Genomic DNA, 26,286 nt, shown 5'->3' with positions numbered 1-26,286 from the left:
CCTAATAAACATTGTGAAAATAGTTCAGGAGTTCAGAAGGTAATATAAATATTGTATATCTTCCTGTCAACCTGTCTCAGATTGAATGAATGCCATTTATGTCTTTTGAATTCCTTTCATTGGTGTAATGGCCATACCTTATTTAACTAAGTCCCACCCGGCCGTATATATAAGGAGGGGGAACGCGCACGTGGTCGCACAGCGGCAGGATCCCGATGCGCTCATGTCACCCGGACACGGCGCATCTCTGATCGGCAGGAGGGCTCTGTGATTGGCCCTTCTGATCACGACAGCCATGTCCAATCACAGCCATCATGTGATGTAAACAAACAGCCGGTTGCTAGGCAATCGGCTCTCCTCTCCTCACACGGAAGTCGTCGCTGAGGAGAGGAGAGCAGATCACTGCAGCTGGCTGGTGATCAGTGAGTATGAGCTGTTTTTTACAGCTTTTTACTCACTGATCACCAGTCTAGTGTAAAACACACATGTCCCCAAAAAATAAAAACACATGTCCCCACATATGTCCCACTAAAATCACATGTCCCAATGATTATCTGCACACATATATCCATGATCACCTGCACACATCTGTACATTATCATTTGCATACATATGTCCGTGATCACACAAACCAATTATTATACACTTTGAGAGTTTAAGGGGACAGCAGAATTTTTTTTTTTTTTACCAAAAACATGTAGCAGAATACATTTGGCTTAAATTTATGACAAAATTCGATTTTATTGGAATACTTTTAAAGTGGAAAGAAGAAAAGATTGTTTTGTTTTCCCCCCCAAATTTCCGCTCTTTTTTTGCTTATATCGCAAAAAAAAGCGGAGTCGTGAATAAATACCACCAAAATAAAGCTCTATTTGTGCAAACAAAATGATAAAAATGTCATTTGGGTACAGCGTAGCATGACCACGCAATTGTCATTGAAAGTGTGAGAGCGATGAAAATTGGGCTGGGAAGGAAGGGGGTGAAAGTGCCCTGTATTGTAGTGGGTAAAGAGATAACCCTACCTGCACAGGAACAGTGAAGAAAAAAACCTATTGAGGGTTTGTTTCTTCACTCAAAACAGAAAAAAAATTCCGAAGATTGCTAAAAGCAGTTTAAATTCAGAAATACACTTTAAATTTGAAAAAAAAAAAAACATTGGTGTAAGCATATCAGTAGGAATCAGCAGCACTGTTAAAGCAACCTCTTTTAGGACTTGCAATATCTGTGTCCCAGTTAGCTTGAAATATTCTAGGTCAGGGATATGCAATTAGCAGACCTCCAGCTGTTTCATAACTACAAATCCCATAAGGCATAGCAAGACTCTGACAGCCACAAGCAATGCACCCAGAGGCAGAGGCATAATGGGACTTGTAGTTTTGCAACAGCTGGAGGTCCGCTAATTGCATATCCCTGTTCTAGGTTAATTATCATTTACCTAAAACTTTCAATGGTGTATGAGTCTGTACGACTGTTGTAGAGACATTAGACTAAGATCTTTAGAATAGAACTGAAAACCTCAGACATCTGTCTAGTGCCTCAATTTATTTATGTCCATACAAAGACTTGAGGTAATAAATCTCTTCACAATGGATTTAAAGTGACATTAAAGCTTCAGATTTTTTTTTATAAAAAAAAAAAATGTATTTTACTTACATGGTCTGTGCAGTGGTTTTGCACAGAGCAGCCCTGATCCTATTCATTTTTGATCCCCCAACTGGCTCATCTTTGGGGAATGCCCCCATAGAAAGCTGCTTTCTATGGGAGCACTCGTGCTGCTAGCTCCTAAGCTGCCCTGTCTGCATCTATATATACACAGACCGGACGGCTCGGCCCTGCCTCCCTGTCACAGGTGCCGCTGCTGGCCAGTCTGCCCAGTGAGGAAGAAGACTGTGGCAAGAGCCGCTGCTCTTGATCGCATCATTTAGTCGAGGTCAGGCTCAGTTAAGCTGGCTGGTGGCAATCCTGTTGCACAGAAGAGTTTTTTTTTACCTTTTAAAGTGTTACTAAACCCAGGAGCCTGCATTCACTATAGCTGGTCACCCACAGTATACAGAACATGCAAATGCAATAGTTTTAGTAAATCGAAACAGCTTAATACCTTTTCTCACCAGCAGTCTTGTGACTATCAGTGTCTGATTAAAGCTTGTAGGAGGAGTTTTCATTCTCCCCTGATTGTCCTATGAGGCTTCAGGACCCTTGACCTTCTGTCTGGACAGTGCTGATTGTCCCTGTGCTGATCACGTGTACTCTTCCAAGAAAAAATAACTCTATAGCAATACACACTAAACTGAGCATGCACAGCTTGCCCCCAAGGCTCTGTTCTATCAGGAGATGATTTGGGGACAGTGGAAGAAGGGGAGGATCAGAGAAAACAGGATCAAACTGCCTTTTCACACAACGCAAAGGATTAACCCTTTGGGCTCCACGGTAAGTGTAACATGCATGCTTTATTGCATATACAGACAGATTTTACTGTTGTGGGTTTAGTAACACTTTAATGCATAGAATCAATTAAGGTAATAAACCTGAAGGCGTTAGAACCACTTTAATTTCTGATTTTGGATTGTTGGTTCAATTGGGACGCAAGGAATAGCTTTGGGTTAGAATGAACTATATTGGTCAATCTGTCTTCACATGATGTCGTTTTACTGTATGCGCTCCTTTACTCACCATAGTTGATGTATATTGTTTTTTTGTATTTACTTAACCTAGGAAATGTGCTTTGAGTGGTCAAACCAAGACATGTAAGCACAGGATTAAGCTTGGAGACTCCAGCAATTATTACTATATTTCTCCATGTTGTAGATTTAGGGTGAGTAAAGTTCATTATTTGGTTCTCTTTGGTTATACATGCATGGTTATAATGCACTTCATTCATTTCCATTTTAATTGTGATTTATTTTAGATTACCTCTGTATGTAATTTCTTCACATATATTCGGTACATTCATCAAGGACTGGTAAAGCAGCAGGATGGTGAGTGTGAAATCAAGTTTAATCAATTTTAGTAAATGTAAACATGCCACTTGTTAGGTTGTAATTTTTGCCTTCCTTGAAAATAATTGTGTAATCTTTGATATGAACATTTGCAATACTTGGCAAATGTATAAAATCTATTTTTTTGCTTACGTAAAAAAGTTTACATCGCATCTAACAATTTATGGAAATTTACCAAAATGAAAAAATATCAGGGAAATGCTCTTGTTTAGCAGGTTTGCAAATTAATGCCCCACCTCCTGAATGTTTAAGGGCTTGTTCACACCACATCAGATGAGCTGCATTTAGCAGCTTAGAATGCTGTGTTGAGGTGGGTAGCGGTGTGTTGCATAAAAATGTAGAGGTGAAAAAAAACTTGAAGTATAGTCAAAGTTTTTTTGGCTCTACTTCTTCTATGGATCACACTGTGACTTGTTTTTAGCCAACAGCGGGCTAAAGCCTTCTGTTTGCTAATGTCACTCAGCCGGTCCAGGCACTGGATCAATCCAGAATTTACAGTCAGGATCCACCCAGAAACCTGGACTGGCAGCTGGCTCATCCTCTCAGCGAGCCGCTGAGCGACTGAGCCAGCTGCTTCCCCATCACCTTCCACAGTCAACTCTCCAGTGAGAGCTGGAGGGACACAGCAGCAAGCCACTGCCTACCAGTCACAGCTCTCCGCTCAAAGTGGAGGGAAGAACTGAGAGATCAGTGGTGTTTAACCACTCAGTTCTCAGTGTAGTGGCGGGGGACAGATGCAGCATCAGATTGATGCTGCATTTCCATTTTTTTTTTTTTTTTTTCATCGGGGGTTCCCAAGCTTCTCTCAATATTTCCTTGTGTTGTAACAATTCCCCTGCACAACAGAAACCAGCCTGCCCCTGTTTTAGTGTGCAGGCTTGTGTAAAGGAGCTCTAAACCATTTGCCAATTCTGGTAGTCATTTGGCTACATTTGCCAGGAAGCATTACCTAAAGTCTCCCTGCCAGTATTGTGTTCTCCAGTGCAGTGCTGTGCTTCTTTACATATCACATAAGAATGTTAAGAAGAATACATTTCTCTTTTCTTTTCTTTCATCAGGGGACACAGAGGCGTAGTACTTACTGCGTGGTTTATATCGGCGTATCAGGTGCTGGGCACTGGCATGCCCCTTAAGGCGTGAACTTCCCCTATATAACCCCTCCAACTATTGGAAGTCCTCCGTTTTTTCGCCATTGTCTAAGGTGTTGGGCACGTGTAAGGATGTGTACTGAGCTCCATGGGCAGTAGTCCTTTGAGAGCCAGCCATCCTGACCGGATCCGTTCTGATGTCTCCGTACTGGACTAAATGAACGGTACCCGGCCTCGTCATCCGAAGACATGAGGTTTTGCTTGTGAATGCTTTAAAGCTGGGCCCTGGGATCCAGTACTTTTTGGTAGTGAGGCCAATAAAAGTTTACTGGCAGGGTCTTCTCGCAGGTCCAGGATTGCGGGATTACCTGAGTGTACCCCTGTTCCTGAAGGTTTCCATTCAAGGTCTTGGAGCCTACCGTGAAGAGCGGCACTTAAGCATCCGATACTTCCGCATGGAATCAATTCGGTCGGTAGTAGCCATCCTCCAAAGAGGAGAATTTTTTGCTTCAATCGATATCAAGGATGCTTATCTTCATGTGCCAATATTTCCCACTCATCAGAGGTTTCTACGCTTCAAGGTAGAAAACCGTCACTTTCAGTTTGTGGCCCTGCCATTCGGTCTAGCCACAGCTCCTCGAGTATTCTCAAAGATTCTGGCTCCTGCTTTAGCCAGATTAATGGCTCGGGGCATAATGGACCTAGCCTATTTGGGACGATCTACTCTTAGCAGATCATTTGGTTTTGGGGTTAGACCATGGTCTGGTGACAACTGTAAACTACCTGGAATCTCTAGGCTGGGTTCTCAACCTAGAAAAGTCCTCCTTGAGGCCACCAAGGAGAGTAAAGTACCTGGGACTAATCATAGATACCAGGTAGGGAAAGGTATTTCTACCTCTAAAGAGAAACTGTTCCATTGCAGAACTAATTCATCTCATCAAGGCAAAGAAAAAGCCTTCCATTCTGTTGTGCATAAGCTTATTGGGGAAGATGGTGGCCTCCTTCGAGACTGTCCCTTGCGCACAGTTTCATTCAAGATTGCTACAAAGCGCAATCCTGCCAGCCTGAAACAAAAAGGTTCAGGCCTTGGATTTTCCAATTCAGCTGGCTCCCGAAGTACGTCAGAGCCTGAATTGGTGGCTGATATCCAGCAACCTTCAAAAGGGAAGGACATTTCTACCGTCCACCTGGAAGGTAGTAACCACGGATGCCAGTCTTTTAGGCTGGGGAGCTGTCCTGGAAGAGGATTCTGTCCAGGGAAAATGGTTCAGGTTGGAAAGGACCTTGCCTATCAATATTTTGGAAATTTGCGCAATCCGTCTGGCTTTAAGAGCCTGGACGGTCAGACTGAAGGGCTGTCCTGTCAGGATTCAGTCCAACAACGCCACGACTGTGGCTTATATCAATCACCAGGGGGGCACGAAGAGTAGTGCAGCCCAGAGAGAGGTGAATCACATTTTGTCTTGGGCAGAACACAACGTCCCTTGCCTATCGGCAGTGTTCATTCCTGGGGTAGAGAATTGGCAGGCAGACTACTTGAGGCGCCAACAACTGTTTCCAGGAGAGTGGTCTCTTCATCCCGACATCTTTCTTGCGATATGTCAGAGATGGGGTACTCCAGACGTGGACCTGTTCGCGTCCAGATTCAACAACAAAGTCGGCAACTTTGTGTCAAGGACAAGGGATCCGCTAGCTTGCTTGCAGAACAGACGCATTAATCTTCCCATGGGATCAGTTTTCTCTGATCTATGCATTTCCTCCAGTTCTGTTACTTCCACGTCTTCGCAGGATCAGGCAGGAACAAAGGGAGGTGATTCTCGTGGCCCAGAGGGCCTTGGTTCACCGAGATCATAAGGATGACAGTAGGAGTTCCCTGGACTCTGCCATTATGGCCGGACCTTCTTTCACAGGGTCCGGTATTCCATCCTACCTTACAGACGCTAAATTTGATGGTCTGGCTATTGAGACCCAGATCCTAAGGGGGTTGTGGGTTATCTCCTTCAGTCATAGCTACCTTGATGCCAGGAAGCCAGCTTCCAGGATCATCTACTATAGAGTCTGGAAGGCATATGTTGCCTGGTGCGGATCCAGGGGTTGGCACCCCAGGAAATATGTTATAGGTAGAATTCTTGAATTCCTACGGATGGGATTAGAGATGAATCTGGCCTTGAATACCATCAAGGGCCAGATGTCTGCCTTGTCAGTGTTTTTAGTGGCCTTTAGCTTCTCACTCTTTAGTGCGTAGCTTTGTGTAGGGGGTAACATGGATCAGTCCTGATTATGCATAAGGATAAGGTGGTTTTACGCCCTCATCCTGAATTCCTGCCAAAGGTAGTGACAGGTTTTCACTTAAACCAAGATATTGTTCCTCCTTCATTCTTCCCAGAGCCTCAATCTAGGGAAGAGAGGTTGCTACATTGCCTTGATGTGGTTAGGGCGTTCAGAGTATATTTAAGAGTGACCGCTCAAGTTCGTAAGACAGATATTTTGTTTGTTCTGCTGGATGGTCCAAAGAGGAACATCTAGATCCACTATTGCTAAGTAGATTCGTCGGGTCATTGTACAGGCTTATGGTTTAAAGAGGAAGGTTCCTCCTTTTTCATATTAAGGCACACTCTACCAGGGCGATTAGTACCTCCTGGGTGGTGCATCATCAGACCTCCTGTGGCTCAGATCTGTCAAGCCGCAAAATGGTCTTCAGTTCATACATTTACCAGATTTTATCAAATCGATGTTAAGGGTCAGGAGGATTCGGCCTTTAGGCGCAGTGTACTGCAGGCTGCAGTATAAGTCCCCTGTTGTCATTGCTATGGGACATCTCATGTAGTAAGTACTACAGCTCTGTGTCCCCGATGTAAGAAAAGAAAATAGGATTTTTAAAACGGCTTACCTGTAAAAGCCTTTTCTTTGATGTACATCAGGGGACACAGTGGTCCCTCCCTTCTTCTCCTTATACACTTTGATTGCTTGGCTACAAAACTGAGGACTCCCAGTGGTGGGAGGGGTTAAATGGGGGAAGTTCACGCCTTAAGGGGCATGCCAGTGTCCAGCACCTGATACGCCGCTATAACCCACGTAGAGTAAGTACTACGACTCTGTGTTTCCTGATGTACATAAAAAAAAAAAAAGATTTTACAGGTAAGTTGTTTGAACAATCCTATTTCTTTATCGTACATCATAGGACACAGAGTCTCAAGTAATTACTTGGTGGGTTATAGGCCTACCTTCAGGTGTTGACACTGGTATAACCAATACAGGAAGTTGACTCCCCTATATAACCCCTCCTCCTTCCAGGAGCACTCAGTTTTTTCGCCAGTGTCCAAGGTGTTTTAGGCTGTTTGCCAAAGATGGGGGACTCTGGACGTAGACCTTCTAGCGTCCAGATTCAACACTAAGCTAGTCAACTTTGCATCCAGGAAAGGGGACCCACTCGCATACGGAACAGATGCGTTGGCGACCCCGTGGGATCAGTTTTTACTGATCTATGCACTTTTCCTCCGATTCAGTTGCTACCTCAAGTTCTTTGCAGAATCAAGCTGGAAAGAAAATCGGTAATACTGGTAGCGCACCATCATGGCCCAGAAGGTCATCGTACGCAGAGATCGTAAGGATGGCAGTGGAGGGTCCAGGGCTCTTCCCACTAAGGCCAGACCTGCTATCTCAGGGGCCGATATTCCATCCTACTTTATGAATGCTAAATTAAACGGCTTGGCTATTGAGACCCACATTCTGAATAAACGTGGGCTTTCCAGGTCAGTTATCTCTACTTTGATTAATGCTAGGAAGCCAGCTTCTAGAGCTATATATTATAGAGCCTGGAAAGCTTATGTTTCCTGGTGTGAGTCCAAGGGTTGGTACCCTCGGAGATATATCATAGGCAGAATTCTTACCTTTCTACAATTAAGCATAGACATGAAGTTGGCCCTGAGTACTATTAAGGGCCAAGTCTCAGCCTTATTAATTTTTAAGACTGCTTGCTATGCATTCTTTAGTCCAGGGTTTCATGCAAGGAGTGCTACGGATTAATCCGCCAGTTAAATCACTCTTAAGCCCTTGGGACTTAAATTTAGTTTTGTCAGTGTTACAAAAACAGCCATTCAAACCGTTGCAGCATGTTCCCTTAGTCCTTCTGACTAGAAAGCTGATATATTCGTTTGCTATATCCTCAGCAAGGATGATTTCAGAATTGGCTGCTCTTTCTTGTAAGGAGTAATTTGATTATTCATGTGGACAGAGTGGTGTTAAGCCCTCGTCCAGTTTTTTTGCCAAAAGTGGTTTCAGGCTTTCATCTGAATGAAGATATTGTCCTGCCAGGGTTTTTTCCCCAAGACCTTGTTCCAGGGAAGAAAGGTCACTACATTGTCTTTGATGTAGTGAGAGCAGTGAAAATGTATTTAAGAAAACTGCTCCGATTTGTAACACTGATGTCTTATTTCTTCTGCCAGAGGGTCCTAAGAAGGGACAGGCAGCGTCAAAATCCACTGTCGCTAAGTGCATTTGGCAAGTTATAATTCAAACTTATGATTTAAAGGGAAAGATTCCCCCTTTTCAAGTTAAGGTGCACTCTATCAGAGCGGTTGGTGATTCTTGGGCAGTGCGTCACCAGGCCTCCAGGTCTCAAATCTGCAAGGCCGCGACTTGGCCTTCAGTACATACATTTGCAAAATTGTATCAAGTGCATGTAAGATGGAATGAGGATATCACCTTCGGGCACAGTGTGCTGCAGGCAGCAGTATAAGTCCTCAGGTCTGGGGGTTAACCTACGGGTTGTGTCTCCCTCCCCTCAAGTAGCATTGCTATGGGACATCCCACCAAGTAATTACTTGACTCTTTGTCCTATGATGTACGATAAAGAAAATAGGATTTTTTAAAACAGCTTACCTGTAAAATCCTTTTCTTGGAGTACATCATAGGACACAGAGCTCCCGCCCCTCTGTTTTATGGGGTGACAGTATATTACTTATATTGCTTGGCTACAAAAACTGAGTGCTCCTGGAAGGAGAAGGGGTTATATAGGGGAGTCAACTTCCTGTATTGGTTATACCAGTGTCAACACCTGAAGGTAGGCCTATAACCCACCAAGTAATTACTTGAGACTCTGTGTCCTATGATGTACTCCAAGAAAAGGATTTTATAGGTAAGCAAGCTGTTTTAAAAATTCTATTTTTTGGAGCAGGCTATTTTACATACTTTTCCCAGGGATAATTACCTCAAGCAGTTATGTGAATTTACTAGCTCTTGGTGTCCTCAAGTGCAGCACCAGATGTGAGCAATAGGCCACACATTTGCTATCTGTCATATGTCAAGTATAGCATTATGTAGTGAGTACAGGGTGTAAGTGTGAAGCTATTGATTTAGTTAGGTGCCTAGAAGTTGTCTGTGTAGCTGTTAAAAAATAGCAATTACAGATAATAAAAATCAGTGAATGTGTCCTGATCTTCACACACATGAGAAATGTTTTGCTTATTTGTACAGCAGTAGTGGGGTGAATGACTTATCTGTTTTTAGGGTGCTGACTGTTGGCTATAATGCTTGTTTTCAAATATTTTTTTTTGACATGTAGCGTGGAATCATCCTGGTTAGTGTAAAGTTTTAAATCTCCACAAGGCTATTTCCAACCCATAAAATGGATTGGATATAGCTTATCTGAAGCATGAGGTTTCAAGCAAGACCAATGTGTGTTTTACCAAGATCTGCTGTTTACACCGCCTTGCTAATCCCTCACAATATATACAGCGATTTTTAGTCACTCATTTGCAGTACTTTACATTTTTTAGCAACTATCCAATACATCGCAGATCTTAAATACTTAGGGAGGAAATGCTAGATGAAAAACCTATTAGTTCTGCTATCCAAAGACAACCACTGTGTAGTGTAAAAGAGCTATAAAAACAAACTTACAAAAAAGTACAGAATCAAGCTTGTAGGTATCATTTGATCCATATCTCCTCCTTCATGCTTGCAGGGGAGAAGATGAGCAGTAACATTAAAGCGGTTGTTACACAAAAAAAATAAAAATTATCATGTCCCTTTTCCCCACCTACCGACCACGAAGATATGCTGTACGTCAGTCTGTGCAAGGAGGATAGCAGGTGCGCGTCCGCAGACTGTCCGCCAGCAACCAACGATCCTGGTGAGGAGAGGCAGAACGGGGAACTGCCTATGTAAACAAGGCGATTCCCCGTTCTGCCAGATGACATGACAGAGATCTACTGTTCCCAGTCATCGGGAACAGTGATCTCTGTCATGTTCCAGTACGCTCATCCCCCCTACAGTTAGAACACACTTAACCCCTTCCTTGCCAGTGCATTTTTATAGCACTGATTAATGTAATAACGTCACTGGTCCCCAAAAAGTGTCATTTTCGGGTCAGATTTGTCCACCGCAGTGTCCCAGTCTGGCTAAAAATTGCAGATCAGTGTCATTACCAGTAAAAACAATAAAAAAAAAAAAAAATCCCTAAATCTCTCCCGTAGTTTGTAGACGTGATAACTTGTGTTCAGATCAATATACGCCTATTGTAATATTTTTTATTTTTTTGCAAAAAATTGTAGAACATATATCAGCCTAAACTGATGGATAGATTTGTTTTTTATATATTTTATTTTGGATATGTATTATAGCAGAAAGTAAAAAAAAAAAAAAAAAAAATTGTTCTTTTTTTGTTTATAGCGCAAAAAATAAAAACCGCAGAAGTGATCAAATACCGCCAAAAGAAAGTTCTATTTGTGGGTAAAAAAGACATCAATTTTGTTTGGACACAATGCGCAATTGTCATTTAAAGCAAAGCAGTGCCTTATCGCGAAAAATGACCTGGTCATTAAGGGGTAAATCCTTCCGGGGCTGAAGTGGTTAAATAATGTTATACGGCACAGTGCTTGTGCTGTGTAATTTGGCCCACTGTAACACCTAAAAAAAAAACTGGCTTATCCTGCCAGTTTTCTTACCTCCCCCCCCCCCCCCCCCTCGGTAAACTGACCACGGTTTATGGCTGCTGAGCCCTGACACCGTTCTCAGTTTGTGCCTCTGTCATCCGCTGTCTCCTATCTGCTCTCTCCCTTCCCTATCTGTCAGCTTGTGATAGTGCCCTCCCCCTCCTGCTGCTGACATAACATGTACATTTTCATACTATCCTCTCTGTCTTTTTTTAATGCTGTGTCTGTGATTCATAAAAATGCAGATTACACCTCATTTCAGAGCACTGGCCGGCTCTCTCCACCTCCTCTCCTGACTAATGTCAGCAGGGGGAATCTCGGCTCCGCCTGCTGTAGCTGTCAAATGGGGAGAGGACAGAGCCGGCTGGTCACATGAGCACCAAAGGGCACTCTGAAATTGGGTATAATTGCAATTTCTTTTATAACTCACACACACGGGGACACAGCATTAAGAGACAGAGCAAATAGTATAAAGTAGTGAGAGTGGCTTAACAACCACTTTAAGCACAGGACTTGGTATACAACGTTCTAATGAAATTACAAAATAAGATTAAAGAGTTAAAAATGTTTAGTTGCACTTATTTATGGAGATGCTAACATTACTTCATAAAATCAAGCTCTGACCCAACTTCTTCACCTGACTATTGGTGCATTTCTGTATTGTTTGGCTTTTCTAATTGTGTGCCTGAAGCTCAACATTATAAACTGAGGTTTGGATTTGTGGATTCAGAACTTAATTATTCACAAAGTTTAAGCAGAAAACCGTCTTTGTGTAGAAAACAAAATGTGGCGCCACAACGTAATATGGGAAATTCTGGCCCTTTACATACAAGGATAAACCAAAGTCATATAGTAGATTTGCACAGCGAAGTGTGACATGTTAATCAGAGCATACTGATCAGATCTGTTCCCAAATATTTATTGGGGAATGTAGAATGCCAAACTGCATTAAAAGGAGAAGTCCAGCCTGAGCTTGTTTGGCTGGACTTCTCCTATTGGTCACAGGAGTACAATTCGTTTTGCACTCCTGTGACCCGTTTTCAGCAGAGTGTGGACTGATGTCACAGGAATCAGTCCAGGTACCGCGCCATTGTGACAAAGTCTGGATCCCCCAGGTGCCTGGACTGATGCACGTCTCAGGCTTTCAGCTCAGCACTCCAGTGAGAGTGAAAGAGCTGAGAGGAGAGCTGCAGATTGACAGTCAGCAGCTCTCTGCTCTGGAATCTGGGAGAACCGAGCCACCGGCGATGTTCGATCGCTTGGTGCAGAAAGGGCGGGGGACAGATGCAGCAATGGACCGACAAAGCATCCACCTAGGTAAGTATGAATGAGCAAAAAAAAAAAACCTACTTCCCTTTTAACCGGTCCCCGACCGACTCCTGTACTTATACGTCGGCAGAATGGCAAGGCCGGGCAAAGTAACGAACCCGTACGTTACTTTGAATCTCCCTCCATGCTCGCGTTCGCCACCGCCGGCGCGAATGCCTGCCGTGAGCCTTGTGAAGGTGCCTGCGGGTCCCACAAACTCTATCACTGAATGGGCAGATGGCGATGTAAACAGCATCTCCCCATTCTGCCTAATGACAGCACACCGATCGTCTGCGATCAGTGTGGTGCCACACCTCTAGGATACACTTAACCCCTCCCCACCCCCTAGTGGTTAACCCCTTCACTGCCAGTGACATTTTTACAGTAATCAATGCAATTTTATAGCATCGATCGCTGTATTAATGCCAATGGTCCCAAAAATGTGTCAAAATTGTCCAATGTGTCCTCCAAAATGTCAGTCACGATAAAGATCGATGATCGCCACCATTACTAGTAAAAAAAAATTTTTTTTTTTAAAATGCCATAAAACTATCCCCTATTTCGTAGATGCTATGACTTTTCCGCAAACTAAAACGCTTATTGGGATTTTATTTATATATTTTTGGGGGATATTTATTATAGCAAAAAGTAAAAAAAACTTTATAGCTCAAAAAATAAAAACCGAAGAGGTGATCAAATACCACCAAAAGAAAGCTCTATTTGTGGGGGAAAAAAGGACGTCAATTTTGTTTAGGAGCCACGTCGCACGACCGCACAATTGTCCGTTAAATCAGTGCAGTGCCAAATCGCAAAAAACGCACTGGCCAGGAAGGGGGTAAATCCTTCCGGGGCTGAAGTGGTTAAAGCAGAACTAAAGCCATAGATACTTCCTCTCAAATGTTCCATTGCCCTTGAGGTCCTTTGTCGGCATCTTTTCTCCATCTTCTTCTGGGGTCTAGTCATCGGCCATCTTGATCGGCCAGCTCAAGGTGACAAAATGCTGGTACACTGGTAGTGAGTTAGTCATCCCAATACACTGATACTATGCTGGAAATGTAAACTGAGCTGTGCTTGCACAGCTCAATGCACACTGTGTGTAGGTGGACTGTGAGAATACAGGTAGATTTATCTAAATGCAGAAGAGACATTGCATATCTCTTCTGCTATAAATGGCCTACCTGTTAATAAGATTTTTAAACTTTTACTTCAGCTTTAACTTGAACCGTTTCCTACCAATGCCATTTCCCAGTTCATGCACAGTGCTAGGTATACAAAGCAGGTTAGTACCACAAAATGCTCACTTGATGTCCACTGAATGTTCACTCTTTATTTTACAGCAGCCATCACCTTAGGCAGGCTTACTACTATTGTTTCTTTGAGTTTGGAGCTACTCATTTTGTTTTTCTCTCCAAATCCTAGGTTCATCAGCATGGTATAAATAATGTGGGTTCTCCTTATATTTTAGAGACAATGCGAAAAACTATATGCACTGGTAAAATGCGTTCATTTTCTGCCCCGTGTATACACTACAGTGATTTATAAAATATCAATAGATTCTTCGTAGAGGCATGCACCTAAGTTGGTACAATTGAAGATTTTAAGAGTACCTATATTCAGTAGTAAAAAATGTACGAGTAATTTTCTGGGAAAAAGTTTATCATATTCTTTCCTTTTACACGTTGTGTGAATTGACTTTACCCCCTTAAAACAAAGTCTGAATGTGTATATCTCTCTCTTTTTCCGCACAGTTGACCAGATGTTCTGGGAGGTCATGCAACTGAGAAAAGAGATGTCTCGAGCAAAACTTGGATTTTTCAAAGAAGAACTTTAGAACACTAATGGATTGTACTTGAACTTAATATCTTCCACATTAGTTAGATGGAAGAAATGATATAACACAGGGTTTTGTTTGTCACTGAGATCACACAATATCTATCCTCTGTACTCTGCAAACTACACTGTATGAAACTGGCCTATCCTGTGTGTGCTACAGACAGTTTATTCCTGAGGTTTCTTGCAGGCATTAATATCTGTAAATTATTGGTGAAACATGCAAATTTCAAGAAATAAAGTGTAGTTTCAAATGTAATCAGTTTGACATTTACTGATATCTAGGATCTAGGATCTGGAAAAAGATGGTATAAAGGTTAAAGGGGTTGTAAAGGTAGAAGATTTTTTATCTTAATGCATTGTATGCATTAAGATAAACCTTCTGTGTGTAGCAGCCTCCCCAGCACCCCCCTAATACTTACCCTGAGTCCCTTCTCTCTCCAGTGATGTCCATGATCCCATCAGCCATCCAGGACACTGCTCCTGATTGGCTGAGACACAGCAGCCGCATCATTGGCTCCCACAGCTGTCAATCAAAGTCTGTCAATCAGGGGAGAGAGGGGATGGGGCTCCTTGTCTAAATAGATACACAGAGCTTTGACTTGGCTTGGGTGCCCCCTGTAGCAAACTGCTGACTGAGGGGGCACTTGGAGGAGGGAGGGGCCAGGAGAGCAGAAGAGGGACCTGAGAAGAGGAGGATACGGGCTGCAAAACCAACTGCATAGAGGAGGTAAGTATAACATGTTTATAAAAAAAAAAAAAAAAAAAATTATAACAAAGTAAACCTTTACAATCACTTTAATCAAAAGTCACTATCAGTAACACTGCCCATGCTTGTTTCTGTCTTCATGGTGACCCTCATTGAAGTTTTCCATGAAATGAAAATTAAATGTTTATTAGAATCACTTTGATGTAGTGCAGGTACTTTTCAGGCTATTTTCAGCTTGCCGGATTGCCTTGCTGTCCATTTTCAGCTAGATTCTCTCATAACATTTTGGGTAAATTAAGGCTTTTATGGGTATTATAGACCTATGAAACAGTTTGCTTGATGAAATGGAATATTCTGCTTTGTTATTATAATTGGCTGAAATTATATTTTCTTATTGAACAAACTCTGGCTTCAATTATACAGGACATTGTCAGTACAGTTGGGTCCATATATATTTAGACACAGGCACAATTTTAGATTTTTACAGGTATCTACCAAAACATATTTAAGCTATGGTTGTATAATGGATATGGGTTGAATGTGCGCACACTCAGGTTTAATTTGAGAGTATGTACATCTCAATCAGAGGAAGGGTTTAGGAATTACAGCTCTTAAGAATAGCCACCCCGTTCTTTAAGGGACGAAAAGTAATTGGACAGTGGAATCAAAAGCGGTTTCATGGCCAGGTGTGGGCTACTCCATTATTTCTTCATCAATTAAGCTGGTAAAAGATCTGGAGTTGGTATTTGCATTTGGAATCTATTGCTGTGAGCCTACATCATGGGTTCAAATGAGCTGTCCATGCACGTGAAACAGGCCATTGTTTTAAAAAACAAAACAAATCCATCAGCAGCAACATTAGGAGTGGCCAAATCAACAGTTTGGTACATTCTGATGAAAGAAGAATGCACTGGTGAGCTCAGCAACTTAAAAAGGCCTGTACATCCACGGAAAACAACAGTGGTGGATGATCACAGGATCCTCTCTATGGTAAAGAAAAACCCATTCACAACATCCAGACAAGTGAAGGACACTCTCCAGGAGGTGGGTGTATCATTGTCAAAGTCTGCAATCAAGAGAAGACTTCACAAGAGCAAATGCAGAGGGTTCACCACAAGGTGAAAACCATTCATAAGCCTGAAGAATTGAAAAGCCAGATTAGAATTTGCCAAAAAACATCAAAAAGAAAAAAAAGCCAGAGCAGTTCTGGAAAAGCATTCTTTGGACTAACGAAACCAAGATTAATCTGTACCAAAATGACGGGAAGAAAAAAGTGTGGAGAAGGCTTGGAACAGCTCATGATCCAAAGCACACAATGTCATCTGTAAAACATGGTGGAGGCAGTGTGATGACATGGGCATGCATGGCTTCCACTGGGTCATTGGTGTTTGATGTGACAGAAGCAGCCGGGATTAATTCTGCAGTGTTTAGAGAGATACTGTCAGCCCAGATTCAGCCAAACACAGAAAAGTTGATTGGACGGCGCTTCACAGTACAGATGGACAACGACTCAAAACGCACTTCAAAAGCAACCCAGAAGCTTTTGAAGGAAAGTAAGTGGAATATTCTGCAATGGCCAAGTCAATCACCTACTCTCAACCCAATTGAGCATGCATTTCACTTGCGGAATGCAAAACTAAAGGCAGAAAGACCCACAAACACAGAATGACTAAAGACACCTGCAGTTAGCACCTGGCAAAGCAGAAAGAAGGAAACCCAGTCTTTGGTAATGTCCATGGGTTCCAGGCTTCAAGCAGTCATTGATTCTCAACAAAATATTTAAAATGAACATGTTATTTATGATTTTATATATATATATATATATATATATATATATATATATATATATATATATTTGTCCAATTGAAAATGGGGATACTGTGTATAGAAATGGTTGCAGCTCCTAAAATTTGTACTTGATATTTATGTTCAACCGCTTGAATTAAAGCTGAAAGTCTGCGCTTCAAATTTAGTTTGGATTGTTTTGTTCTAATTTTATTCTGGTGGCATACAGAGCCAAAAGTATATATGGACCTAACTGTAGTGCCTATGTGGAGCATTTACCTGAGAAATTAGAACCTGCTGTGTTTGCATATGTGTATGTATGTGTGTGTGTATGTATGTGTGTATATATATATATATATATATATATATATATATATATATATATATACACACACACACACACACACACACACACACACACACACACACACACACACACAGTGCCTTGCGAAAGTATTCGGCCCCCTTGAACTTTTCAACCTTTTGCCACATTTCAGGCTTCAAACATAAAGATATAACATTTTTATTTTTTGTGAAGAATCACCAACAAGTGGGACACAATTGTGAAGTGGAACGAAATCTATTGGATTTTTGAAACTTTTTTAACTAATAAAAAAATGAAAAGTGGGGCGTGCAAAATTATTCAGCCCCCTTGTGTTAATACTTTGTAGAGCCACCTTTTGCTGCGATTACAGCTGCAAGTCGCTTGGGGTAATGTCTCAGTTTTGCACATCGAGAGACTGAAATTCTTGCCCATTCTTCCTTGCAAAACAGCTCGAGCTCAGTGAGGTTGGATGGAGAGCGTTTGTGAACAGCAGTTTTCAGCTCTTTCCACAGATTCTCGGTTGGATTCAGGTCTGGACTTTGACTTGGCCATTTTAACACCTGGATACGTTTTATTTGTGAACCATTCCTTTGTAGATTTTGCTGTATGTTTGGGATCATTGTCTTGTTGGAAGATAAATCTCCGTCCCAGTTTCAGGTCTTTTGCAGACTCCAACAGGTTTTCATCCAGAATGGTCCTGTATTTGGCTGCATCCATCTTTCCCTCAATTTTAACCATCTTCCCTGTCCCTGCTGAATAAAAGCAGGCCCAAACCATGATGCTGCCACCACCATGTTTGACAGTGGGGATGGTGTGTTGAGGGTGATGAGCTGTGTTGCTTTTACGCCAAACATATCGTTTTGCATTGTGGGCAAAAAGTTCGATTTTGGTTTCATCTGACCAGAGCACCTTCTTCCACATGTTTGGTGTGTCTCCCAGGTGGCTTGTGGCAAACTTTAGACGAGACTTTTTATAGATATCTTTGAGAAATGGCTTTCTTCTTGCCACACTTGCATAAAGGCCAGATTTGTGCAGTGTACGACTGATTGTTGTCCTATGGACAGACTCTCCCACCTCAGCTGTAGTTCTCTGCAGTTCATCCAGAGTGATCATGGGCCTCTTGGCTGCATCTCTGATCAGTCTTCTCCTTGTCTGAGCTGAAAGTTTAGAGGGACGGCCAGGTCTTGGTAGATTTGCAGTGGTCTGATACTCCTTCCATTTCAAAATGATTGCTTGCACAGTGCTCCTTGGGATTCTTCATTCTCTGCTCTTTGGGATGTTTAAAGCTTGGGAAATCCTTTTGTATCCAAATCCGGCTTTAAATTTCTCCACAACAGTATTACGGATCTGTCTGGTGTGTTCCTTGGTCTTCATGATCTCTGCGCTTTCAACAGAACCCTGAGACTATCATAGAGCAGGTGCATTTATACAGAGACTTGATTACACACAGGTTGATTCTATTTATCACCATCAGTCATTTAGGACAACATTGGATCATTCAGAGACCCTCGCTGAACTTCTGGAGTGAGTTTGCTGCACTGAAAGTAAAGGGGCTGAATAATTTTGCACGCACCACTTTTCAGTTTATTTGCTAAAAAAGTTTAAAATATCCAATAGATTTCGTTCCACTTCACAATTGTGTCCCGCTTGTTGGTGATTCTTCACAAAAAAATTTAAATTTTATATCTTTATGTTTGAAGCCTGAAATGTGGCAAAAGGTTGAAAAGTTCAAGGGGGCCGAATACTTTCGCAAGGCACTGTGTATGTATGGATGTATGTGTATGTATGTATGTATATATATATATATATATATATATATATATATATATATATATATATATATATATATATATATATATATATATATATAATATGTGTGTGTGTGTATATGTATGTATATATATATATAATGTGTTTCTTATTTGGGCCAAAAGGTTAGATGGACTCTCTTAAAACCCCTTGCTGCAACCCAAGCCTCACCTTTTCAATCTACCCCTTTGCTCTATCGTAAGCAGGGATTATGCAGGGTTTTGACTACCTGTTCTACAGGGAGCATGACATTTATACCTGAATGGGCAAAGTAACTATGTCAGAGGAGTTGTTTTCTACAGGCATGCTTTATTTGTTTTGATTATTTATTGCAAGTATTCCTATAGTGCCAACGATATTTGAAAGCTCTTTACATTTACATTCACATCAGTCTCTGTCCTCAAGAAGCTTACAATCCAAGGTCCCTACCTCGCGTGAATACATACACGTACTAGAGCTCATTTAGACAGGAGCAAATTGGCCTACCAAAATGTCTTTGCAGAGTGGGAAGCATGCACAGGGAAAACATGCAAACTCCATTTGAACCAGGGACATGTAGGTTTTAGGTTGGCACTCTCACCTAGCAGTAAAAGGGGTTGCTGGTTCAAATCCCAACCACAACACTACTTGCCTGGAGTTTGCATGTTCTCTCTGTGCCTGCGTGGGTTTCCTCTGGGTACTCCAGTTTCCTCCCACACTCCAAAGACAAGCTAGTAGGTTAATTGGCTTCTGTCCAAAATTGGCCGTAGTATATGAATGTGAGTTGGAGACCTTGGATTGTGGGCTCCTTGAGGGTAGGGACCGATGTGAGTGTGTGATGTATGTGAGGAGTGCGTAAATTGACTACACTATATGGGTACCCTAAATAAGATAATGGATGAGCATCTTAATGAGACACAATGTACAGGTATAGAGATAATTGTGTATACACACACCCAACACTCACTCAGGTTGAACTGGATGGACTGGTGTCTTTATTCAACCTTGCTAACTATAAGTACACTATATAAGTACTATGTAAGTAAACAAGACTTAACCCCTAAGCCACAATATATTATAGATTGCCCACTTGATCTTTGACCCTTCCCCTGCAGATTCAGTCTGTAAGCTGCTTGCACCTTTGTATGCTTCTGAGCCATCAACTGTGGGCACTTTGTCATCAAAACGCTTAAGCTGATGTGCTCTCCCCTAAAGAGACATGGTCCGCTGCCATTAATTAGCAAAATTAAAAGACCATTTTAGACCTTAATCGTGCGGTATGTCTGTATGAAGTTTGGACTGCTGATGGGATTTTTTGCACCCCCCCAAACTTGTGTTGGCACTGTCCCCTTTTATCACTAAGTGGTCTGTTTAGGCAGTGGATCTGGCCATCCCATAATTTAATAAGGCACTTACTGTTCTGGTGGAGGATGTCATTTTAAGTACCACACTGATTAGAGACTAGCAGCTCTTTGCTCTCTTTGCCAGGGTCCCTCTTTGTGTTCTGGCCATAAGCCTGTTTTACTAGCTTTTAGCTAACTGAGGTAAAACTGGCCATAGATGAGGCTGTGTTTTTGGTTCAATCAGCGAATTGAATAAAAAAAAAACAGATTTTATTCCCCATCCACTCACATTTGAGGTCGATGGGGGAATCCTCTCCGCTGTGTCTTCGTATTCTGACAGCGGGGAGACTTCTCTGCTGTCAGAATACACAGATCATCGCTGCAGTCTATAGCCTGCGGTGCTTATCGAGGAGAGATCTTTCAACAGGTTATATAGTTACATAGTAAGATTTAATAAAGACACCAGTTCAACCTGAGTGAGTGTCTACAATTTTCCCTATCCCTGTACATTGCACACTCACATCGGTCCCTACCCTCAAGGATTCCACAATTCAAGGTCCCCATACATATACTAGGGCCAATTTTTGTACAGAAGCCAATTAACCTACCAGCATGTCTTTGAGGTGTGGGAGGAAACCGGAGTAACCCCATGCAGGCACAGGGAGAACATACAAACTCCATGCAGGTGGTGCCGTGGTTGGGATTCGAACCAGCGATCCTTTTTTAATGCTAGGTGAGTGTACTAAACACTACACCACTGTGCCGCCCCGAAGGATGGTTGAACAGATGTCTGTTCTACCACAGAGGCCATACATGGATAGAAATTTGTCCAATCCCTGCTGAACTGGACAAATTTCAATCCATGTATGGCCAGCTTAAATCTTCTTATCTTCACATGATCAATGTGGATATTGACCCACAGATCAATGATTGAATAAACAAAATGTATTTGGCCTTCAATTTTAGACGTTACTGCTTGCTGGAAACTTACTGTTTGGATCTGTGGCTAAATGGCAGAAATTGCTTGCAAGGAGTGGTTGCTCGATATGGCCTTCAAAGGATAAAGCCTGTTTGGGACTATGTTGGATGCTACTAGTGGTAAGAGTGCCCATCATCCACAGCAAAAGAAATCTAAAGAGCAAACTTTCAAGTCCTCTGTTACATTTCAATGTCCTTTTTTGCTTCACTACACTTGTCACCTTCACTTTGGGACCACCCAGGCTTGACTCGCTTTCCACCAGCAAAACTTGGCATTCCAAGTCTGATAAATGCATCAACAAAACCTCCTTGGCATGTAGGACTCTCCCATGTTCCAAAGTGGGGTGAGCTTCTACTGGCCTTTGTGGATGCTTGAATATCTTGGCTGTAGGAAGCGTTTTTCAAGGGTTACAAGCTTGAGATTAATTCCCTATCGCCTCCTCACTTTTCTCGCTTCAAATCTTCTGGTGTCTACTTGGCACCAGGTTGACCTTCATTGTGTGTTTTCTGTGCTCTTGGAACAAGGGGTTATTGCTCCATTCTCTGCTGCAGAATGTTTTTGAAGGTTTTACTCCAATCTGTTTACCATACACAAGCCCAAAGGGGGCATTCGCCCCATTTTGGACCTCAAAACCCCTAATGCCTATATTTGTCAAAAAATTCTCGATAGGCAATAATGAATCTCATTGATTCTTTCTGCATAAAGGGGATTTTCTGGCCTTGCTAGGCAGAATGGAAGCTTACTTTATATGTACCTATCTTTTCAGTGCATCAGCACTTGCTGCACTACCAGTTTGTGGCCCCTTCATTCTGTCTATCCTAGGCCGTCCCTCTGTCAGAACACAATAGCTCAGCAGTTGAGATCGGTGGACTAACATCCGGTTGTTAGTACAGCGGCTCCTCCTGAGCCCTTCTGGATTGAATGAAAAAAAAAAAACTACTAGGGTGTGCCAGGCTTGCATCTTGCCTGTGGTAAAGGAGGTAGTGTAATGAAGGGCTCCAGAATTTCCTGGTAGAGGGCTGCGCTGATTGGACTTGAACCGCCACGCTCTCTCCCAGTCTACAGTTCACTAGGTCGATAAAGTACTTGCACTAGTTGCATTTATAAATACTTAATAATTTTGTGTTTATTATCTGTTTGGAGTTGAGCTTAAAAACTGAACTTTGTCATAAGCAAATATTTTCTAAATACAAGAGGCATGTGCATACATGAATATTGGTGTGCTGTCTATACTGCCGATATAGAGAAGGATCACCCCCTTAATTGTAATCATAGGTGTTTTTGTTTTGTTTTTTTAAATGATAGAGACAGAATATCAACCATAAATCCAGATAAAATTCACATGATACAAATGTTATAAATTGAGTTGAAGTTCAGTGTGTAAAATATTTGATCCCCTTCCAACCAACAATATATCTGGCTCCCACAGACTGGCTACAGTATGTGGTACACAGATTAGCCTTGTCAATTTAAGGAGGTACTCCTAACGTCAACTCGTTATGTGTATAAAAGACACCTGTCCACAGAATCTTTCTTCCATTCAAACCTCACCATCCTGGGCGAGACCAAAGGATGTCAGGGACAAGATTGTAGACCTGCACAAGGCTGGAATGGGCTACAAGACCATCAGCAAGAAGCTTGGTCAGTGGTTGGAGCGATTATTCACAAATGGAAGAAATACAAAATAACCATCAATCACCCTTAGTGTTGGAGCTCCTTGCAAGATATCGCCTCATGGGGTAAGGTTGATCAAGAGAAAAGTGAGGGGTCAGCCCAGAACTACACAGGAGGAGCTTGTGAATGATCTAAAGGCAGTTTGGACTACAGTCACCAAACAAACTATCGGTAACACAATACGTCGCCATGGATTGGAATCCTGCAGCACCCTGCAAGGTCCCCCTCCTCAAGAAGGAACATGTATTGGCCCATCTGAAGTTTGCCAATGAACATCAAAATGATTCAGAGAAGGATTAGGAGAAAGTGCTGTGGTTAGATGAGACCAAAATTTAGCTCTTTGGTGTTAACTTGACTTGATGTGTTGGGAGGAAGAAAAATGCTGACTATGACCCTAAGAACACCATCCCTACAGTCAAGCATGGAGGTGGAAATATGCTTTGGGTCTGTTTCTCTGCTACATGTGCAGGCTGACTTTGGGGCCAATGAATGGGGCCATTTATTGTAAAAATTTGGATGAGAACCTTCCTTCAGCCAGAACACTGAAGATGGGTTGTGGATGGGACTTCCAACATGACAATGACCCAAAACATACCGCCAAGGCAACAAAGGAGTGGCTTGAGAAGAAGCACATAAAGGTCATGGAGTGACCTAGCCAGTCTCCAGACCTTAATCCTATGTACAATTTATGGAGGGAGCTGAAACTGAGTTGCCAAGCAACAGCTAAGAAACCTTACGGATTTAGAAAAGATCTGTAAGGAAGAATGGACCAAAATCCCTCCTGAGATGTGTTCAAACCTGGTAATCGACTACAAGAAGCGTCTGACCTCTGTGCTTGCCAACCAAGGGTTTCTCCATGACAAGTTTTTCTTGGGGATTACATACTTATTTTATTTACTGAACTGAAACTCAATTTATAACCTTTTGTATTGTGTGTTTTTTTTTTTTCTGGATTTTTGGTTGAGAGTCTGTCTATCATTTTAAAATACACCTATGGTAAGGCTGTTGCTCCCAATTTAACATCCATGTAGGTCCGCATGCATGTCCCTGAGCTCACACTGTCTGCGTTTGGAGTCATGTACACACACGGATGTCAGATTGGGAACAGCAGCTATGCCTGTACAGCTGTTGCATCCCAGTTGACACAAATGGGGACTGCCTGTATGGGGATGCATGGAACACCTGTGCATACCTGTGCGGGTAAACATGGCCCTCCATGGGTGTACACTTTAGTATGTAATCGATGCATTAGTAGTAATTTGGCAGGCAATTTTGTAAGTTATGTTGTGTTTATGTGCACTATTAATGACTTTAGTGTATTTTTTGTGAAAATATGCGATCTGAACATTTGCGCAATTATTGCGGGGCCCAAAAAATCAGTAGCACTTTTTTTTTATTCTATAGGTCATGTGCTTTCAGAAAACTTCTAGTTTGAGGGGGTCTTTTCAAATTCTGAAAGATGTAAGTGAAAAAATGGTAACCTCCAGATTTTTAGAGTAAATTGTTTTTACTTAGTTTTGCGTACCGTTTTTAGTTTTTACCATTTCACAAAAAGCTGCAATCTAAAATGTGCAAGTATTTATTTATTAACGCAATACAGTTTTAACTTTTATATTTACTGAAAAAGGAAAATTTTAAGAATTTTTCACTATTTCTTAAAAAGGTGCAATTTAAATTTGTACAAATTTGTTATTTATTAAGTTATTTATTAACTCAACACAGGTAAAGCTTTTATATTTAGTAGGAATTTAGCAGGACGTTTGTAAAATGTGCTGTGTTTATATTGGCTAAAAATTATTTTAAAGAATTTTGCGCAAATATCGTGGGGCCTTAAAAATCAGTAGCACCTTCTTTTTAATCTATCGGCCCTATGCTTTCAGAAAATATATGGTTTGGGGGTCTTTAACAAACGCTATGAGCTGTAAGTGAACAATGAAAACCTTCCGATTTTTAGAGAAATGTGGTTATTTACATTTTTGCGGATGTACAGTTTTCACTATTTAGAAAAAAAGGCGTAATTTAAAAATTACAAATATTTGGTATTAGCTTAATACAGGTTAAGCTTTTATATTTAGTAGGGATTTTGTAACCTGTACTGTTTTTATCTGCTAATAATGATTTTAGTGTTTTTTTTAATGAAAATATTGTTTTGATCATTTGCGCAAATATCATTGTCCCCTAAAAATCAGTAGAACCTTACTTGTATTCTACTGGTCATGCTTTCAGAAAATATATGGTTTGGGGGGTCTTTTAACAAACTCTGAAAGCTGTAAGGGAAAAATAGAAAAACAATGGAAAAATTGCAAAAATGGCCTGGCCACCTGAGTGCAAAAATGTCCTTTCTTTTCTTACATCAGGGGACACAGAGCCATAGTAATTACTATGTGGATTATATGTCGGACCGACGGGTGCTAGACACTGGCACGCCCCTAAGGTGTGTACTTCCCCCATATAACCCCTCCCATTACTGGGAGTCCTCAGTTTTTTCGCCAGTGTCTAAGGTGTTGGGCACGGGAAAAGATGTGCTTTGCTGAGCTCCACGGGCAGTAATCCTTGATGAGAGCCAGCCATGCTGACCGGATATGTTCTGATGTCTTTTTCATGGGCTAAATGAATGGTACCCGGGCCTCCAGATCCGAAGAAACGAGGTTTTGCTTGTGAACGCTTCTCTTTGAGAGCTGGTCCCTGGGATCCAGTACTTTTTTGGTAGTAAGGCCTTAAAGTTTTACTGGCAGAGTGCTATTGCAGGTCCAGGATTGTGGGTTAACCTGAGAGTTCCCTGGTTCCTGAAGGTTTCCTTTTAAGCCTACCTGAAGGGTGAAGATTGGGTTTTTATCTTTGATAAAATCCTGCTGCAAGGATAAGGTAAGGGAGATTTTCTCAGGAATTTCTCCTTCTGTGTATAGTGTTGTCATGTCTATGTGTCACCACTGGGGGCTGTATTGAGCACTCACCATCCTGATGCTGGAAACAGCAGAAGCCTTCACTCTCTTCTCCTTCACCCGGCACAGAACATCTGTTAAAGAAAATTTCTCTTCAGGGGGTATGCCAGAGCATCTGCCTTGTTTAAAAAAAAAAATATATATATATATATATATATATATATATATATATATATATATAATTTTTTTTTATATATATATATATATTTTTTATATTTTTTTTATATATATATATAAGAGGGCAGACCACGGACACTCAAAGCGGAGGATTTACCTCCCCACCATGCTGCAGACGCCGCTCGCGCGGGAAAATGCTCTCCTTTGAAAAAGGAAGGGGGGGCTTTATTCCATAAGAAGTCTCCTAAAGAAAATTCGTTTATACAGCCATCCCTGCAATCACCTTGGTGCCCATTACTATCTTTTGCTGTGTTACTCACAGCAGTGAGGTAATTGCATAGTATTAACACTATCTGCACGGACCATCACGGATGGATCTATCACCCAGCACGTTGCACGTTTAATCTCGTGTGCCTACTGAATTGCACGTTTAAAATTTGTGTCCATTACTATTTTCGCTGTGTTAC

At 41.7% G+C, this 26,286-nt stretch overlaps 1 protein-coding gene across 2 annotated transcripts in view; it reads left to right on the top strand.

The window, feature by feature from the left end:
• Positions 1-14,416, top strand: part of RAB3IP (RAB3A interacting protein) — a 120,636-nt gene extending 106,220 nt beyond the window's left edge. For both annotated transcript variants that reach the window (XM_077468927.1, XM_077468928.1), the window contains 3 exons: positions 2,713-2,812; positions 2,906-2,975; positions 14,076-14,416. In XM_077468927.1, the coding sequence (XP_077325053.1) occupies positions 2,713-2,812; positions 2,906-2,975; positions 14,076-14,158 (253 nt within the window). In that variant the 3' untranslated portion in view covers positions 14,159-14,416. The remainder of the gene's footprint in view (positions 1-2,712; positions 2,813-2,905; positions 2,976-14,075) is intronic.
• The last annotated feature ends 11,870 nt before the right edge of the window (positions 14,417-26,286 follow it).

This window comes from Lithobates pipiens, unplaced genomic scaffold (genome assembly GCF_037356315.1).
Source record: "Lithobates pipiens isolate NorthernLeopardFrog02 unplaced genomic scaffold, aLitPip1_a1.2 Scaffold_8, whole genome shotgun sequence".
NCBI classification, from domain to species: Eukaryota; Metazoa; Chordata; class Amphibia; order Anura; family Ranidae; genus Lithobates; species Lithobates pipiens.
The sequence above is the reverse complement of the archived record's forward strand: the minus strand, read 5'-3'. Positions and strand labels throughout refer to the sequence as shown.